Below are 15,079 nucleotides of genomic sequence, written 5' to 3' on the forward strand. Positions count from 1 at the left end.
TAGAACAAATTTCACACAAAAGGATTAAAGCAGACTAATTTTATTTAATTTTTATTGCATTAAGGCATTTAATAAAATGTAGAATAGCGTAGAATATTGGCAATGTCATTTATTTTGATAATACGTCCATCATATTTGACTGTAAAATATGCAAGATGCAACACAGAGGCCAGTGTGCTGACAGAGACGTAGCTGTGCAAAGCATTACTCTAAACATAGACGACCCACCACCAGTAAGGACATAATCAGTGGGAAGTGATACATCAAGTGACTATAAAACAGGTTTCATCACAACAGTAACGATACCTCAGAACATTTTTGGTTTCTATCCAGCTGTGTTGGCATCGTGTCATTTTGGTTGAGGTAATACCAAAAGAGAATTATGCAGTGACAAGACAACCAGTGACCATTTATACTGACCAAAGCAAATGAAAACTAGTTTGTAACTGCATGGAAAATCCCAACTAGACCCATTTGTGTGCAAAACAAGCAAAATGACCAGTGTTTCCCCCCGAAAATATTGAACTAACAGCACGTAAACTTCAAGCACAAATAAAATGATTGTAATGGATTTATAGAAAGATCAAAACTGTATCATCCTATCAAGTGGGAAAAAGTATTCTAAAGTCTGAAGCTTCTGTAGAAAAACATTGTTCATACTTTGGCCAATAAATGCTTAGTAACAGTGACAATAAGGCTATGAAAAGGAAATACAAGGCTAAATGCTCAAAAAGCCTAACAGCGTGCACGGCTAAGGTTCCACTACACCTGCATCATAATGTGGCTATTTTCCATCATGGCGCTCCTCTGCTCACTCAGCAGCATGCTCCGAGGTCTCAAGCCTCCCTTCCCCATCCTCATCGCTGTCCAGGCCAAAGTGCTTCGCTGTACGCCGCACGTTCAGAGGCAAATCTCCACGTCTTTGGAACAATAAAAAAAAAAAAACATTTACCATTATCTCTGTTCTTCAAAATTGCAGCTGAAGCAACACAATGTTTATTTACCTGTCCACACCAGTTGAGTGTGAGAGACAGGTAAATAAACTTGATTTAATGATCCTGTGAGTGAAACGAGCACTGAAGTGAAAGAAGACCGTACCTGAGCTTGCTCTTCAGAGTGTTGACCTCACGGTTCATGACGGCTGCTGACTCGGTCACATCGTCCAGCTCCCTCTGCAGCTTCCTGTATTTGCCATTTGCTTGTGTCAGCTCCTCTTCGGCTTCCTCCAGCTGACGCTTCAACTGACGCATCTTGACATTCCATTTCTCTTCCTAAAGACACGCGTTATATGGAATAATTACCCTCAAATGTAAAATCACTTGCCAAAACAGAAGGTTTAAAGACAGTGCTCTTTATATCAGTGAAGATTTGCGATGAGGCCTACCTGAAGTTTGTATTGGTCCGTGTTTCGCCTCTCATCCTCCACCTGCAGCATCACCTCTTTCAGCTTTTTCTCCGCCCGCCTGGCCACCTTCGACGTCTGCTGACGCTCCCTGAACACATTAGAAAATGCTGGTGAGACCTCCTGTTGAGAGCGGGTTCTTTGCTCGTCTAACAGACGATACCCATCGCCTCTGTCCACTGCCCTGACACCTACTTTGACTCCATGTCCAGCTGTTCTTCCAGCTGGGCGATCTTGGCCTCCAGGGTGGTGACGGATAGTTTATACTTGGACTTGATGGTTCCTTCGAGCTCCTGCAGCTTCAGCTTGAGCTCCTTGTTCTGGCGGTCCAGCTGGGAGCGCGCCCCCTCCAGCCGCTGGGAGTTGTTGCGCTCCGCAGCGAGCTCCGTGGTCAGCTGCTCGTTCTAACAACGCAGGCAATTCAGAAATAACTGGCCATGGCCGAGGCAACACATGCTCCTTCACCCTGAGCGAGGAGCCATCGCGAAGCCGCCGTAGACGACATTACACACGGTCTGTACCTGTAATATGCTTTTCTTCAGGCGGTCATTGACCATATCAATGCTAAGATGCTGCTCTTCGAACTCTTCCTCCAGCTGAGTGATGCGAGCGTCCAGCTTCCGTTTGTCTTCAGCCAGCAGAGAACTGGCAACAGCAAGCGAGGAAGAGGGGACACGAAGACAACAACACATTTATAATTGTTCCAGGATTTGCTTGTTGTAAAAAAAAAAAAATACACTGGGTTGATTTTTGTGAATACTTTTTGCTGTTGCTGCTGTTGATCTCATCCATGAGCTCATCTCTCTCACTCTGGATCTGCCTCTTGAGTCTTTCTGCATTTGCCAGATCCTGAGAGAAAAAATAAAACAAGTGTGTATGTATGTCATGACAGACGAAAACCTAAGTGCAATGTGTCAAACAACCATAATACATAAATGTGATTGTAAATTTAGTGCCTTTTGGGACATTTAATAAATCGGCACCTACAAATGTTGAGTCCAAGTTTCTAAATGTCCCCCCCCCCCATCGTTACCTCGTGGAGGTGCATGGTATCTGCCTCCAGGGCCTTGAGCTTCTTCTCCGTCTCCTTTGACGTGTTGACAGCTTCGTCTCTAGACAAACGCAGGTCGTCCATCTCTTTCATGTAGTCTTTCATTTGGCCCTAGACAGTGGACATGCAGACATTTCACACCCGTCACTAATGATTTTCTACTAGTGTGTACGAGACCACAATGAAGTTTTTTGTCAATGTAAAACACAATCAGCACAACAAAAAGATTCATATACTTCAAGAACTCATTTGTCAATATTGGATATACGTCATGCAGTTGCGTCACCATTTATACTTATAGGTATTTAATCGACTTAGAATTAGATTAGACCAATTGGTACCTGGAGTTTTCTCAGCTGTTTGAGGGCCTCATCACGACCCTTGTTGGCAGCATCAATTTGGGCTTCAAGCTGCACCAGGTCCGTTTCCAGTTTCTTTCGGGATGAGAGCGCCTGAGCACGCTGCCTACGCTCGTCTTCCAGCTCAGCCTCCATCTCGCGCACCTACAGACGGCGAAAGGTTCAGTTGGACAAACATTATTCAGCGATATCACAAGCAAATCTCAAACCTGTCCAACCTGTTTCACCAGCTGTTTCCTCTTTTCTTCTCCCTGCTCGTCTCTGCCCTGCAGGTCTCTCTCAAACTGAGCCTTCATGGCCTGCATGTTGACCTCCAGACGCAGCTTGGCGTCCTCCGTGGCCTGCAGCTCATCCTCCACCTCCTCCAGCTGAACCTTCATCTCCTCCAGCTGCTGCTCAATGGCACGCTTTGACTTCTCCAGCTCGTGAACCTGCGGATGGATACGCGTGCATTTCGAGTAGTTGTGTCATCATCATTGCTCTAACCACTAGTGAGAGGAAATTAAAACCCGGTCTGTCCAAAGAGGAGATAATTAGAATCCTATTGTATTTAAATTAGGGTTTATGCACAACTTCTTACATTCAGATTTGACGTGCAAGTTGTGGAGAGCAAATCCTCCATCTCCGCTTTAAGCTGCTTATTGGCTCGGTCCAACTCGTTCTTCAGGTCGGTCATGGTCTCCAGCTCACGGGCCAGTGTCAGCGCTCTGGTTTCCTTCTCCCTGACCTCAGCCTCGGCCTTGTCACGCGCCTCAGCGTACTGAGTAGATATGGACTTCTCCTCAGCCAGCATCTAAATAGAGGAGGAAGGATTTAAGGTATTAAAAAAAGGTGACATAAAGCCTCAGCAACAGACACTCTCTTTGCCTCTGGACACAAACCTGGTCAAACTTCCTCTGCTTCTTCTCCAGGTTGGAGATGTTCTGCCTCAGGTGATCCTGGTCCACCAGCAGGTCATCCAGCTCCTGCTGTAAACGGGTCTTTGTCTTGTCCAGCTTGTCGTAGGCCGCGTTCCTCTCCTCCAGCTGCTGGGCCACGTTGTCCATCTTCTGCTGCATCCGCCGGCGGCCCTCCTCCGCGCCCTCCAGAGACGAGCTCTCCTGCTCCAGCTTCTTCTTCAGCTCTGCCAGCTAAAGGAAAAGGAAGATCCAGGAGCTTCTCCAAAAGACTGAATAGCAAACAAGGCTGCAGATACCGGACTTGGAGAGACACCGACCTGGGCCTGCAGGGCTGAGATCTGCTTCTCCAGGTTCTTCTTGCCCTCCTCCTCCTCCTCGAGCGCCTCCTGCAGAGCAGCCTTCTCGTCCTCCAGCTGTTTCAGCCGAGTGGAGAGGGCGAGCTTCTGACGCGTTTCCTCTTGGAGCAAACCCTGGCGTTTAGAGAAGGAACAACATTTAAATGCTACTGTAGGGAATAAAAGGAGAAATAAATTATAGAAAATAATAAATATACTTAGATTCTTTGTTTAGATCAGTTTTACAAAAAGTATTTATATTCATTCATTCATTGTTTTGTCAATAAGGCAAACATTTAATTAAAATAAATTATTAAACTCTTCATGATTCTAAAGGCAGTTGTCGGCAGTTACTATATTCTATTTGCAGGAGTGTTGGTACCTGCGTATCCTGCAGCTGAGACTCGAAGGACGACAGGTCTTTGCTGCTTTTGATGTTCTTGCCTTCTGCTTGACTGAGGAGGCCGTTGACGTTGTCCAACTCCGACTGAACGCAGCGCGGGGAAACAAGCCATGAAGCCGTCAGCACCACATCTCACTCAACTCCGTACCGAAGTTTACTCCGCGCCGCCGCGTCCGTACCTGCATCTTCACCAGCCTGTCGGACAGCTCCTGCCTCTGCCTTTCGCTTTCTCCGTGTTTGACCTGCAGCTCCTGAAGCTGAGCTTCCGCCTTCTTGCGCCGATTCTCCGATTCTCCTTTGCCTTGCGTCAGAGTCTTCAGTTCCATCTGCAGGTCTTTCATCTCACTCTCCAGGGACTGCTTGGCTTTCTCCACAGACACCTTGTTCTGCATTGGAGGCACAGGGACGTGTTACTGGTGTTCACACGTGTATTCAGCATTGGCCTTTTCCTTTCAGGCCGCCCCACTCACCTTCTTGGCCTGTTCCAGCTGTTCGTTGAGCTCCTCAAACGCCTGGTTGTGTTTTTGTCTCATGTCGGCCAGCTGCTGATCGTGGAACTTGGCCTCATCCTCCAGTGTTTTCTTTAACTGGGTGACTTCCGTTTCGCGCTTCGTCCTAAAATTGAAAAAGAACAAAATGCAGTCGTACATGAGCATTAAACATGTGGCTGATTTTAAATGGGCACGTTTAGATTCATACTCTGGACAGACTCACCTCAGCTCCTGCTGTGCTGCAGTGGAGCCCATACTGTCCTCCAGCTCAGTCTTGAGGGCTTCCAGTTCCTCCATCTGGTCTCTCCGGACTTTGTCTGCCTTGTTGCGCGCCTGCTTCTCCAGTTCCAGGTCCTCCTGCAGCTCAGAGATGTGAGCCTCCAGCTCCCTGATCTTCTTCTGAGCTGCATTCTTGGCTGCAGCCTCTTCCTCGATCCTAAAGTCGAGCAGGAAGTTGTCGTTTTAAAATCCAAAATGTGCAGTTGCAGGTGATTTTTTTTTGTAAATAAAATACTAAATCGAACCTGGACAGTGCAGCAAGGAGTTCCTCCTCTTTCCTGGCCAGCTGAGCTTTGAGTTCAGCAATCTGTGCCAGCAGGTCTGCGATCTGGTCGTGGAGCTCGGTGGAGTCGCCCTCAAGTTTACGGCGGTTTTTCTCCAGCTCCTGACGCACCTTCTCCTCTTTTCTTAGACGATCTGTTCGCGATAACACACGGAACTTAATGTAGATGACTATACACACATACACACACTTTATAATTAAAAACAAAGATACATACCTTCCAATTCTGTGATCATAGTTTCGTGTTTATTCTTCAGTTTCTGCAAACTTTTGGACTTCTCCTCCTCCTCAGTCAGGTTTGTAGTGAACTCTGAGATTCTGTCCTCCAGAAGTTTTTTCTCCTAAAGGTTAACAAAAAGAAAATACGCCTCTTGTTCCAGTTAAGAGTTTATTTTTCCCTGCACATGTCATCCTATCAAATGAATCGGTACCAACAACCAGACCTTGATGAGCTTGCTGTTCTGGTCCTCCAGCACCATGGTGTTCTCCTCTAGCTTCTTCAGCTTGACATCCATGGTGACCTTCTCCATCTGAAGCTTCTGCCGGGCGGCTTCCTCTTCATCCAGCTGCTGTTCCAGTTCCTGGATGAACAGAGCAGTTTCAAGCATTACCGCAGTTCACGCACACATGTTCTGAGTCATGGGCGGACGACGCCGGACATAAGACTGGACTCACGGTGATGTTCTGCTGCATCTTTTTCCTCTCGTTGTGCATCTGGGCCACGCGGTCCTCCTCCTCTTCCAGTCGAGACTCCAGGTCGTGGAGAATGTCCTCCAGCTCCTGCTTCTTGGTTGCCAGACGGGCTCTCTCCTCCTCAGCTTCTGCACACAGCTCAATCTCTGCTTGGAGCTGCTCTTGAAGAGCTAGTTTCTCACTGTTGAGCTATAAAAACAGTTTAAACATTTTTAAAAGAGTTCAATTTAAAACCAGGGCTATTAGAAATGCATCCCACTTCATCGCTGCATGGACTTTTACCTGTTTATGTTTAGTTTCAAATTCTTTGAGCTGCTCCTCGGCCTGCTGGTGTTGGTCCTTCAGTTTCCCCAGCTCGTCCTCCAGGATCTCCATGTCTTTGTCCTGCCGGGTCACTTCAAGCAGCGGTTTCACCTGCAACAACAAAATTATAATTAATTAAATGTTGCTCGAACATGATTTAAGTAAAGGCAACTGGCTCATCACAATTAATACTTCTTTACATGTAACAAATGCTACAGTAAAATAAAAAATAATTAGTATTATTACATTTTAGCTGCAATCTTTCTGAAAATTGGGTTTCTCCACCTGCCTAGAGGTGGACTGGGCAAATAATTTAGATTTGTTTGCTTATTACTGCTCAGTAAAAGTCTCTCTCCTTGGCAGGTCGTCATCTTACCTTGGTGAAAAGCCGCCACCAGTGCCAGTTTCGCAGTTTGAGATAGGCTGCACAGTTCCTCTGGATGACTTTCATGGCTGTGAGCTGCTGTTGCCTTTTAGTGAAGGCTCTGGAGTAAATGTAACAAACAAATGTGTCTAAAATATGACATCAAACAATAAAAAGGCCTTCGGTCTTAGCAATATTGTAAGTTCTCCTACTTGCGAGCCACGTATCCTCTGCACAAGGCCTGGAAGTTGATAATCACATCCGTGATCTTCATGTCCCGCTCCTCCTCCAAATGGGCCAGAACTCCGGCCCGGAAGAACACTTTACTTTGACCGATGCGGTACAGGTTGGGGTCCAGCTCCAGAGCTTTGATCTGATACAAAAAGAGAAGGCGGCATGGTAAGATAAGTAGTTTCACACTGCAGTTAATGCAGTTGTGCAGTAATCATTCTCACCATGAGCACACACGCCTGCTTCCCATCCATGAAACCCTTTGGAATAGCGTTTGGAGTGAGGATTTCGTACCTGACGGAAAAATAAATGTGCTTTAAAATGCTGACTGAGGAGGACAGCACAGAAAACTAATAATTAGAAGACTTGGATGTGAGTGCAGTAAGAGGTTGTAGTCGTTCCAGGGGAAGTGTAACGTGCATCTTGGGCCATTTGTCACCTCTGTCTGAACTCCTGGAAGATGATGCGGTTGGGAAAGCCCTGTCTGCAGATGCGAATCCCCTCAAGGACCCCATTACACTTGAGCTGCTCCAGAACCAGGTGAGCATCCAGTTTACCGGCCTGAAGAGGAAAAGAAGATTTGCTCCTTCAGTTTTATTTGCTGATGGACGTTTACATTATTTAAAAAAATAATAATTTTGCTCCAATGATTGAATCATCTGACACTTCTAATCCTTAGTTCCGTACCTTCTTTTCGTGGTTGGGGATGATGCAGCGGACGAAGTTGGGGTTGGTGTTCCTCAGTGTCGTCATGAGGTTACCCAGCTGCTCCTTGTACAGCTGACCCACCGTGCGGAACATACCCTTTCGGGTCTTGAACGCCCCGTGTGCGCTGTCTGCCATTCCTGCCACTTTATCCAGGCCCACGATACGGTCCACTGCCAGGTCACAACAAGTCAGGTAATGAGTGCTTTATGCCATGACATTGGAAAAGTGTGTAATAAAATGAGGTCACGCAAAACATTAAATACAGGCATGGCCTCAGTCAACATTGCAATTAAAGTAATGCGATGTTGGGACTGACCCAGCCTTCAGACAACACTTACTGTCTCTCCACAGTTCAGCTGTAAATTTGTCTGTAGACTGGTTCAGCAAACTGGCGACACACTCGTTCAAAGGGTCCATGTTTTTCATCAGCCACTCATCTGCTTTGTAGTCCACCTGCAGAAGACAGTCATGCTCGTTATAGACAACTGAAGCGCACATAATTATACAATAATTTGTAGTTTATTTCAATTAGCAGCAAACCGCTACTGTCATCGACCTTTCCAGCGTAGTGGATAATGCAGAAATCTGCGTCGTCCTTCAGCTTCTTCGGTTTCTGGAACTTGGGGTGTGTTCCCTGCTCCTGAACCACCTTCTCCACAAAGCTCTTGTCTGTGGCTTTGGGGAACCAGCACTCCTCATCCAGCAGAGCCAGGATGCCCGGTGGACCGGCCTGTAAATAAAACCTAAGGTCAGAGCGTTCACACAGGTCGGACCCTCTTAGTTAATAAAAGGGGGAGAAATCTCACAGGTTTTTCAATGAGGTCCACGCAGGGCTGCAGGTCGAGGCCGAAGTCGATGAAGCTCCACTCGATGCCCTCCCTCTGGTACTCCTCCTGCTCCAGGATGAACATGGTGTGGTTGAAGAGCTGCTGCAGCTTCTCGTTGGTGTAGTTGATGCACAGCTGCTCAAATGAATTCAACTGTGGCAGAGAAACCCAGAGAGACAAGCAACGGTGAGTTAATCAGGAACTCCGAGCCGAACGGACAGCGACTCGTCCATTAATCTGCCCCGTCACCTCAAAGATCTCAAATCCAGCGATGTCCAAGATGCCAATGAAGGAGGCTCCCTGCCGCTTTGTCTTGTCCAGAGCTTTATTGATCCTCAGCACCAGCCAGCGGAACATCCTCTCGTATGAAGCTTTGGCCAGAGCCTCGATGGCAAACTCTGCCTGCTCCTGGGTCTGGGCCTTCTGGACATAGTCTCTGCCAACCTGGAAATACAGGTCCAATGTTGGAAACACGGAAACTGAATAATTCAATAAGAAAGTTTTGCTGAACCGACCTTGATCCTGGGAGACAGGATGGCTCGTGTGAAGTCGGTCACATTGATGCCGAGCAGGTGACACACTTTCTGGGCAGCTGGAGGGAGGAAAACAAGGACGGGGGAATGAAGAGGAGTCACAGTGCGACAGACTGCACGTGCAGGGCTAACAGTGTATTCGTACCGGTGTTATCGGGCAGAGAAGCCTGGTCGGTGTTCCGCTCCTTCTTGAAGCTCATGTTGCCCAGCTGCAGCACGGCCGACACCACCTTCAGCAAACCTGAGGAACACACAAATGCTTCAACGCTGTAGCAATGACCACAAATTCAAATTCTTCAATTTGAAAATAACTAAAACCTTAAAACTAGAAGCAACTTAGAAGCAGTAACTCGGCAGAAACAAAACTACTGAAAGTAAGATGTTATCTACCGGTTGACTCCTCTTCTGGGATGCTCATGATGTCAAAGGCTTCCATAGTCTCCGTGTACAGGTCTTTGTCCTTCTGGCCAGGAATGGTCACGTTTCCATTGGACAGGAAACGGTACTTGCTGTAATCCTCCAGGCACAACTCCGCTAAAAGCCAAATAGACCATAGGCTTTAGACAAATTAACTTTTTTTTTTTTATAACAGTTGTAACTTAAACCTGGCTCATCAATTAACAGCATCAAAACCAGTTCACATCAACTATATTGACTCTAATCCTTCAGTCCTGTTAGTCATTTTAAAAATGATTGGAAGAGGTTTTTTTTGGCAAACATAATATGGACGCCTTTAGTAGTGAAGCGGCACCTAAGAACGGATGAACATCCAATAAAGAATGAGCTCAGTGTCTCACCGCGCAGCTTCTCCCCTGCTCCTGAGAGCATGTAGTAGAACATGTGGAAGGTTCTCTCCTCTTTGGCTTGTCTGATGGCTCGAGACTTTTCCAGCAGGTCTGGAGACGTTTCAGTCAAGGACGAACTGCAGCTGGAGAACAGCATCTTCACAGTGTAATACAAAAAAGGCATCAGTCTTGACATTAAAGATGTTGGATCTTCAAGGACACTTTAAATGAATGACATTTCCTACAAAAGGTCAGGGGCATTTGTTGTTTTAGAAAAAAGGATACAGGTTTCGATGTTGGCTCCAACAATGTAGCCATTGACATCAAAGTTGATCCGGATGAATTTTCCCTAAAGAAAAAAAAAAAAACGAACCTGCATCATTTTACAGGTGCATGACAGGACATTAAAAGGCCCAAAACATTTAGCCATATAAATGTTGAAGCATTTACCCAGGTTTGACACCTTTAAAATAAATTTGTGGTAAAGTGCTTACAAATCGGGACGAGTTGTCGTTCTTGACGGTTTTTGCGTTGCCAAAGGCCTCCAGGATGGGGTTTGCTTGCAGCAGCTGTTTCTCCAGTTCCCCCTGACAGAGAGGAAACCGTATGAGAGGAAACCAGCCACTGCGATACAGCAGGACTTGTTGCAGGACACCGGTCAAGCCAAAGCGACGTCCAGCCAAGCGCGTTGCTTCATTCCGCCATCGTCATGTATGTGCAATGACTCATTCAGGTAAATTCAGGCCATGCATTTAAAAGCATGGCTTCAGGGGATGTTATCGTTGCCCGATCAAGCACAAGCTGAATTCTACGCATTCCAGCAAACACTCCCCCACAGCAAGTCCACTCAAGCAGCAGCACACTATAAAAAACAGCCCCGTCCGTGCAGGTACCAGCGAGGAGACAAGCAGGTAAGAGACCCTCTGCAGAGCTGCAAAGGACACTGGGAAAACACACCACCCGTCGCATCTGAGGTTCCATGGTAAAAGTTAAACTAGCAGCGAGTTAGCTTAGCTGTGTTTTACCATTCTGTAAAAACAGGCTGCAGCTTTATTTTGAAGGTTAACACAGGACCAGTTTAAAAACAGACTACATTCAAATGGTGTCAATGCATTTCCATTAACATGCAGACAATGTGTTAGTGTTATTAGAGAGAGAGAGACACACTAGAAAGAAAGACAACTCACATGTGACAACACTGCCGTGCCCTGGAGAAGAGGTCACAAAGCAGAACAAGGTCAAACGTCAACACTTTGACTTCAAACACGGGAATCGTGCGACCGCAGAGACGACCTGGCGTCGCCTGAGCACTGGGGAATTAACCATCTCATGTTCTAATGTGCGGCCTTGTCACGACCTAAACGATAACTCACGCGTCTGCTTTACACACCTGATCCTTCTTGGATTTGAAAGACGACGCCACATGAGCGAGATACTGAATGACTTTCTTTGTGTTTTCCGTTTTTCCTGCTCCCGATTCCCCACTGTAAAAAAAAAAAAAAAAAAAAAAAGTGAGCTTTGAACCAGTCAGTCAACATTCAGGTGTTGAAAGAAAATACAGTATTTACAATCAATTCAGCCACAACTCAACACTCCCATCTACTGATAATGACATAATGTCACGTGATCACGACCTGCAAAAAAATGCAGCCACGTGAAGTCTTGCTGTTTTGTTAAGGAAAATGTGACTTCATTGCACAATGACACTTGATAACACAGTCAGTGCAGAAAAAAAAAAGATTTAAGCGTGAATCACTAAAGAAACAATGGCATGTTAAAAAAAAAAAAGTGAGACCTACGTGCAGAGGATGGACTGGTCCTCACGGTCTGTTGGAGAAAGAGGAAAAAAAAAGAAAAAAGGAACAAAGTTAATAGAAAATGGCAGTAAAAGGTAGAGTAGAAATCCAACCTCTGTGCAGTAACCTGAAGCCACCTCACACCTGGGTCTGTCTCACACACACACACACACACACACACACACTTACCCTGCATCATGCACCTGTACGCCGTGTCTGTGATGGCGTAGATGTGGGGCGGCATCTCGTGCCTCTTCTTGCCCCGGTACATGTTCACTATGTCCTCCGTGTAGATGGGCAGGTACTTGTAGGGGTTGACCACCACGCAGAAGAGGCCGGAGTAGGTCTGTGGAAGATGGAGGGCGGTCACACACACACACAGAGACACACACACAGCATCAACCCCAACTCACGTAGATGAGGCCCGAGTAGTATCTCTCCTTCAGGTTGTGCAGCACCGAGGCCTCGTTCAGGCAGGTGAGCTCCGCCATGTCCTCCACCTTGTTGAACTTGGGCGGGTTCATCTTCTGGATGTCATCCTTGTTCACCTTCACCTGAAAAGCCACAGACGCGACAGCTCGTCAGGCGCGCGGTCGCGGCGGCGGCGGCGCCGCCACGCAGGCGCGGACCTCCTGCGTCACCTTCTTGCCCGAGTCCGTCAGCTCCACCACACACTCGTCCCCGCGCTCCTCCTTCACGGAGCCGGCCTCGAAGCCCGCCTTCTCCGACGGGACCCACACCAGCTTCTTGGAGGCCCAGTCGGCCTGGGCCAGAGGGTCGCTCACGCCGCCGCGGTCGCCGTACAGGAACTTGTTGGCGTCCGTCATGGTGGCTTCAGGTCAGCGAGCGAGCGAGCGAGAGAGAGAGAGCACGTTAAAAGGAGGCAAAGTCAACTCGGCCTCAGGCTCCAGCTTTCGAAACCTTGAACACAACACCATAACGAGCGCTGTGAAACGGTATCCAACCAAGTGGGTTGTGCAACAGCCAACGTTCAAGAAGCCGGAGCCATTTTCTGTATCAATAAACAAGAAAGCTCATTCTTAGGCAACACTCTGGTTTTTGCGTAGGAGTGCAACATGCAACCACAAACACTAACCCATCGAACAGTGAAAATGGGAAGCGATGACATGAAGGTTTCAAGCAGAGCGAGCGGTGAGACAGAACCATTAGCTCCGCACCGCGACTCACCGGTACCCGTCCAGCTACACGTCGTCCTCACCCACTCACAGTGGAGCGTGGGTGGAGCTGCCGAAAGTTACTACAAAAGATGCTTCAAGGCAGAACGAGTGACAGCGTTCTGATAAAAGGTCGGTGAGGGATGCAGGCAGTCAAGAATGTGCGAACAAGTCTGGGCAAAGGGAGACGTGTCATTACTCCACAGCCACACCCTGAGGAAAAACCCACAAGAACACATTAAACCCCCTTTAGTGCGATGGAATCATTTCATCTGCCTGATCATTTCCTGTTCACCGTCAGGACGCAAACGAAGCTGCTGAAAACCTGAAATCAGTTCAGCTACAAGTGTTTGTCCAAAGGTTCCACTTCAGACCAACAACTGGACGACACCAGCAACTCAAGACACTCATCTGTCCTCGGACCGTTAGAGCTGCTCACGCGCATATTTCACCATCTTCGCTTTGCAACATTGAGCTTAAAAACCACTGGACCCAGAGAACAGAGCAGCATAAAGACCATATCCAGCTAAATACACAAGGCTGCTAGAAACCAGTGTATTCTGGGAAATCTGCATTTGCAGATTGACTTTTAGAATACAAACCTGTTCAATGACTAAAAAAAAAAAAAAAACAACACAGGAATAAAGATGAGCAAAAGGTCCAATGAGTTGAAAACCCCCACTACATTATGTAGAAATGATGTGAATATTGGTACAAGAGGAGGTCAGCTGGCTCCAGAGCAGAGGACGGAGCCTGTGTGTTTGTGTGCAGTGTGTATGTTTACACAGTGAGGGCTAAAGGGATCAGGGCGCGAGGTGTCATCTGCGTCCCTCCTAAGTTCGTTATGTGCTCAGACTCGGTGGGGGAGGACGCATCATCGCTAATGACCGGTCGGAAGCCTCAGCTTGTGACGCGCGCGTGCGCGTCGCTGCGAAAGCGGGCGCGCGCGCGCGCCAACTTCCTCAGGGAAGTTTCACAAACTCGGTGATGAAACGAGCAACAAGTCGCCTCTTTCGGATCAGCTCGTCGTCAAATACCTAAATAAAAAAAAATTAAAAAAAGGGGAAATAACATGAATATTCGTCACATGCCTTCAAACCTCTGACGACGAGTCAAACTGTGAAGTTCGGATAAAGGAGGGGTCCTAATCAACACAGAGACCGGTTTAATCGGACCACATTCCCTCACAGCTGTTGCACAAAGACTGTGTGTGATCCGCGGCTCTTGTGTTCCTCCGTCTTTTGTGCAGCATCTCTTCCCTCCCGCTCTTGGCTGCCAGTCAATCCCAGCTTTAACACCGAGCACGAGCCCTGCCATCTGCGGCCTGAGCCGCGGGCGGAGGCCGGCGGGGCGGGGGCGGCGTCGGGGGGCGGTCGACCTATGGAGGATGGTTCCTCACGCGTCTCAAGATGGGGACAGAACACAGGCGTTTCCAGTTCACGTGTAAAACGGCCGTTCTGGTCTCCAGGGCTCCCAATTTAAAAGTGGGTCAGTAAACGCGCCTTAAACAGCAGCCGAACGAGCTGCGGCGCTATGGTAATTTTATATCCCGAGGGCAGACCCGCACACAGGTGTGTGCAGGTTGTGTTATGAGGAAAAAGAAGCGCTCCTGTCCCAAAAAGCACCCGACAAACGAGACCAGCAGCCCTGAACATCCCAGAATGCACCGAGTAAATAGAACACGCGGCTTAATGAGCGGGTAAACGTCAAACCCTCTGGAACTTGAAACACGAAACCTGTGTGCGGCTAAATTAACACAAAGCAACACGATCAGATAATGACGAGGCTAATACCTATTAAAATCTACGACGGAGCACGCGCAAAGCCCCTCTGCCTGATTGGAACACCTGTGCAGGTGCGCCGCTCCTCTACCTCGCGCAGCCCCCGCTGTTAAAAGCTGCGTTCGTGCGTTAAAGGGAGGCTGGTGTCGCCTCACCTGCCGTCGCCCCCTCCTCCCTCCCCCCACCTCGCTTACCTGGCTCTCAGCTGCAGGCACTGTGGGTGAGCACGGTTCCTCTTTCTGCGCGCGCGATTGCAGCCGCTCCGTCCCGCTCGAAGACGCCTTCCTGGTGAAACGAGACGCCGCTAACGGGAGCCAAAAGCCGCTTCTCCTCCCCCTGTCTTCCGCCGACTGTCTGCTCCGTCCTGCGCTCCAGCTGCTC

The 15,079-nt window shown here is 48.0% G+C and overlaps 1 protein-coding gene across 2 annotated transcripts; it reads right to left on the reverse strand.

Moving 5' to 3' along the window:
- Window positions 1–24: 24 nt before the first annotated feature.
- LOC114854158 (myosin-9-like) lies at window positions 25–15,056 on the reverse strand. 2 transcript variants are annotated; one of them, XM_029148318.3, is made up of 43 exons: window positions 14,893–15,056; window positions 12,384–12,574; window positions 12,156–12,296; window positions 11,932–12,088; window positions 11,746–11,773; window positions 11,337–11,430; window positions 11,134–11,154; window positions 10,441–10,533; window positions 10,232–10,295; window positions 9,959–10,057; window positions 9,552–9,695; window positions 9,307–9,402; window positions 9,144–9,220; window positions 8,878–9,072; window positions 8,608–8,781; window positions 8,358–8,531; window positions 8,140–8,254; window positions 7,781–7,971; window positions 7,533–7,654; window positions 7,318–7,387; window positions 7,075–7,235; window positions 6,875–6,983; window positions 6,478–6,609; window positions 6,178–6,384; window positions 5,946–6,083; window positions 5,720–5,843; window positions 5,465–5,636; window positions 5,164–5,376; window positions 4,920–5,064; window positions 4,629–4,835; window positions 4,429–4,533; window positions 4,029–4,181; window positions 3,694–3,942; window positions 3,393–3,605; window positions 3,031–3,243; window positions 2,795–2,956; window positions 2,436–2,564; window positions 2,163–2,251; window positions 1,924–2,047; window positions 1,598–1,806; window positions 1,385–1,493; window positions 1,099–1,271; window positions 25–920 (listed from the first exon to the last, which is right to left on the reverse strand). In XM_029148318.3, exons 2-43 carry the CDS (start codon window positions 12,567–12,569, stop codon window positions 812–814), a joined length of 5,886 nt encoding a protein of 1,961 aa, XP_029004151.1. In that variant the 5' UTR covers window positions 12,570–12,574; window positions 14,893–15,056; the 3' UTR covers window positions 25–811. The 2 variants fall into 2 exon arrangements, with proteins under 2 accessions (XP_029004151.1, XP_040927030.1); XM_041071096.2 differs by lacking the exon at window positions 11,134–11,154.
- Between the last annotated feature and the right edge of the window lie 23 nt (window positions 15,057–15,079).

This window comes from Betta splendens, chromosome 1 (assembly GCF_900634795.4).
Source record: "Betta splendens chromosome 1, fBetSpl5.4, whole genome shotgun sequence".
Lineage (NCBI taxonomy): Eukaryota > Metazoa > Chordata > Actinopteri > Anabantiformes > Osphronemidae > Betta > Betta splendens.

What these genes read in the sequence shown, in the direction of transcription:
- LOC114854158 (XM_029148318.3), bottom strand. Translation starts at nt 12,569, where the DNA reads ATGACGGACGCCAACAAGTTCCTGTACGGCGACCGCGGCGGCGTGAGC. An exon ending in AGCAGGGGAGAAGCTGCGCG is followed by an intron (nt 9,696 to 9,958) that starts GTGAGACACTGA and finishes TTTGGCTTTTAG; the next exon opens with CGGAGTTGTGCCTGGAGGAT. An exon ending in TGAAGAAAAGCATATTACAG is followed by an intron (nt 1,807 to 1,923) that starts GTACAGACCGTG and finishes CTGCGTTGTTAG; the next exon opens with AACGAGCAGCTGACCACGGA.